Here is a 3489-nt window from a genome sequence, read left to right as displayed (position 1 = left end):
TACTTTCTTTCTTCGCATTAGTACGCAACCCAAACCTGAATGAGATGTGTCACTAAATACAACGAAATCCTCTGTACCTTCTGGCAAGGCCAGTATAGGTGCATTTGTGAGCTTTTGCTTAAGTAAATCAAATGCTTCTTGTTGTTTGGTTCCCCATTCATACTTGACATTCTTTCGAGTTAATGAGGTTAGGGGAAATGCTATATGGGAGAAGTTCTCAATGAATCTTCTATAATATCCAGCCAAACCTAGGAAACTTCGAGACTCGGTTGGCGATCTAGGAATCTCCCATTTAGCTATTGCTTCAATCTTTGCGGGGTCCACTTGAATTCCATTTGCATTGATAACGTGGCCAAGAAATTGTACTTCATGCAGCCTGAAATCGCACTTGGAAAATTTAGCATACAATTTCTCATTTCGGAGTATCTCAAGTAAGATCCTAAGATGAACTTTGTGATCTTCTTCCGATTTAGAATAAATAAGTATATCGTCGATGAATACAATTACAAACTTATCTAAATAAGGCTTACAAACTTTGTTCATCAAGTCCATAAAAGCGGCTGGGTCATTAGTGAGTCCAAATGGCATTACGGTGAACTCATAATGTCCATACCTTGTCCAAAAAGTTGTTTTCGGAATATCTCATTCTTGGACTTTCAACTGATGGTATCCGTAACGTAAATCTATTTTTGAAAAGAAACTCGCTCCTTGCAATTGATCGAATAGGTCGTCAATTCTAGGTAGCAGATATCGATTCTTAATAGTTATTTTGTTCAATGCCCTATAGTCGATACACAACCTCATGGAACCATCTTTCTTTTTTACGAACAATATCGGCGCTCCCCAAGGTGATGAGCTTTGACGAATAAATCATTTCTTTAACAACCCATCCAGCTGTTTCTTCAACTCCTTCATTTCCGTCGGAGCCAAACGATAGGGGGATTTGGCTATTGGAGCTGTTCCAGGCATTAAGTCCATTATGAATTCGACTTCTCGATTGGGTGGAATTCTCGAAAGTTCATCTGGAAAGACGTCGGGAAATTCAGATACTATAGGTACGTCTTTGATTTCCTTCGGTTTTGATTCTTCCGTCACATAAGCAATAAATGCTAAACATCCTTGGTTTAAGCATTTGTTAGCCTTCATCATGGAGATTTTGCTAACATGACCAGCGTCTTTGTCGCCCGCGATTTGAATTGTTTGCTTGTCAGGGGCTTGGAGTTCTATAGTTTTCTTATTGCAAATGATACGGGCATGGTTGTCGGATAACCAGTTCATACCTAGAACTATATCAAAGCCAGCTAGTGTCATGGGCAATAATTGTACAGGGATGACGTAGCCTGCCAACAAGGTCTTTCCATTTTCTAAGGTCTCGGAAATTTTAAACTATCTTGCCACTTCGTTCTAAGGTCTCAGAAATTTTAAACTATCTTTCCATGTTTGTCGCCCGCGGAAGTAATCACTGATACCTAGAACTATATCAAAGCCGGCTAGTGTCATGGGCAGTAATTGAGAAATAATCACTAATGCCTTTATATATATCCCTAAAACTTTATAAACAAAGATAATCATTGGCACTTAGGCTATTGTATACGTTTGTTTGGATCCTTACATATGTGGGTAGACGGTGGGCACACCGCACCACACTTGCTAATGCCTCCGCCATGTTGGGCCGGACCTAAGTAATGTCCGAGAGGGGATTATCTCGTATATATTAATAGTTGCTAAGTCCTCGATGTTGCGGTATCGCTGAGCGGTTTCAAGTATAACTGGATGTTTAAAATAGTAAATTTGGCTTGGTTATTTCCTAAGCCACGATGGGCCGGGTCATAAGATACCCGAGGGGATAACTAAGTATTAAAATATTTTGTGTCAGCGTGTTCACCAGCATGTGTTGCTGACGTATTTTTATAACTGTTTTACAGGTAATGGAGAGTAGGTGTTTGGAGATGATGGATGGCCGTTAGACGATCTGGTGGCTCAAATGGACGTTTTATTATTAAAATAATGTAAAGTGCGCCACATTGCGCCCATCGCCCTTCACCCGTGCCCGTGCGCGTCGGGTGCTTCGCACCCTCCGCTAGGACTAAGGAGAGTGGTTAGTCACATAAGAACATTATTATGGAAAATGCCCTCCTTATAAAGTGTTTTATTTTCTTTACCACTTTCCATGTGGGATGGATTTTCCTTACTTTATTCCCTAACATAAGCTTATTTCTGTTCTTTATCTTATTTTACTCAGTATTCATACAATGAATACTTTTGATCCCTTATCTTTATTATTTGTCAAAATTGGACCAAATATTTCGTGATGTTACAGTTTCTAAGAGTTGTGTGACAAGTTTGAAAGTTATGAGGATATAAAGTAAGTTAAACAAGATTGAATACTAATAAATGTAAGATTTTATTGATACGAAAGATCCGAATTGCATTCTCGAATCGAGTAAACATAAACGAATACAAATACGAAAGATCCGAGATGTTACAATTGATAGTTGCCTAAGTTACATAACATATTTCGCCGTGCACGTTATCATAAATAAATTGTAGACCAAGGTTTATAATCTAAGATAGTAAAGATGAATTTCTAGTAAATAAATTAAAATGATTACTTCGTTCGTGCGTTGTAAAGGCATCAGTGAAATTTGGACAACAATTTTCAATTGAGTGAAGATACCTCAGCGACCAAACATAGTTTGGTGGAAGAAATTATAAAATATCCAAATAAACAAATCAAGTGCAAGGAGAACTGTTTGGCGATGCAATCCATTTTGGCAATAACATATTGAACAATATTGTTGTCTAGAAATGATATTGTTTTTAATAACATCTCTTTCGCAATGTCCAAGATAATGTCTAAGATGGTGTATGAAATCATCTCGGCGTCGTTCTTATAGGTTAAACAAATGAACAAAAGATTTAGTCTTGAATGAAAGATGCGGAGGAGGTTCAATTTTATTAATTTTCCATTATAAACGGCTGCTTGTGTTTGTTGTGTTGTTTTTTCCTTTGTTATTGGTTTCTTGCCTATTGTAAGTGGTATCATTTTGTTTCTCAACATATTTGATTATTTGGCTTTTAATAAAAAATAATTAAATTAAAATATATAATATAATTACAAGAAAGCTAGAATATTGAAAAGGGGGAGAAATAAAATAGTAGTTGTTATGATATTAGCCCTAATTATAACAATATTTTCGAAGTAATAACTGAACTAAGAAATATGCTGAGTAAATAATATGATATCTTTTTTACTTCTGGATATCAACCTTCGTTCAAATCATTCTATTTATAATGCAAATATACTGTGCAAAAGTACTATTTAAGGAGACAAAGGAAATATAATTGGTGCATATAAAAATATAGTTGGTGAAGTCATGGTGTCATACAAATAATAGTGTCGGTGTCGGTAATTCATAACACTCCCCCTTGGATGACACCATTTCAAAACGTCGGGGTCTTGAAGTACTGCCTCATTAAAAACCTTGC

The 3489-nt window shown here is 36.5% G+C and overlaps 1 protein-coding gene across 1 annotated transcript; it reads right to left on the bottom strand.

The window, feature by feature from the left end:
- Positions 1 to 870: 870 nt before the first annotated feature.
- LOC143631186 (uncharacterized) lies at positions 871 to 1311 on the bottom strand. Its single transcript, XM_077100025.1, has one exon. It carries the CDS (start codon positions 1309 to 1311, stop codon positions 871 to 873), a length of 441 nt encoding a protein of 146 aa, XP_076956140.1.
- Positions 1312 to 3489: the final 2178 nt, after the last annotated feature.

This window comes from Bidens hawaiensis, unplaced genomic scaffold, assembly GCF_021521415.1.
Source record: "Bidens hawaiensis isolate Kalapana, Puna unplaced genomic scaffold, B.hawaiensis_p1.1 tig00005959_1, whole genome shotgun sequence".
NCBI classification, from domain to species: Eukaryota; Viridiplantae; Streptophyta; class Magnoliopsida; order Asterales; family Asteraceae; genus Bidens; species Bidens hawaiensis.
Note: the sequence above shows the minus strand (reverse complement) of the source record. Positions and strands in the feature narration are given on the sequence as shown.

Excerpts from the sequence above, each read along its gene's own strand:
- LOC143631186 (XM_077100025.1), bottom strand. The coding sequence starts at position 1,311 with ATGACACTAGCTGGCTTTGATATAGTTCTAGGTATGAACTGGTTATCC.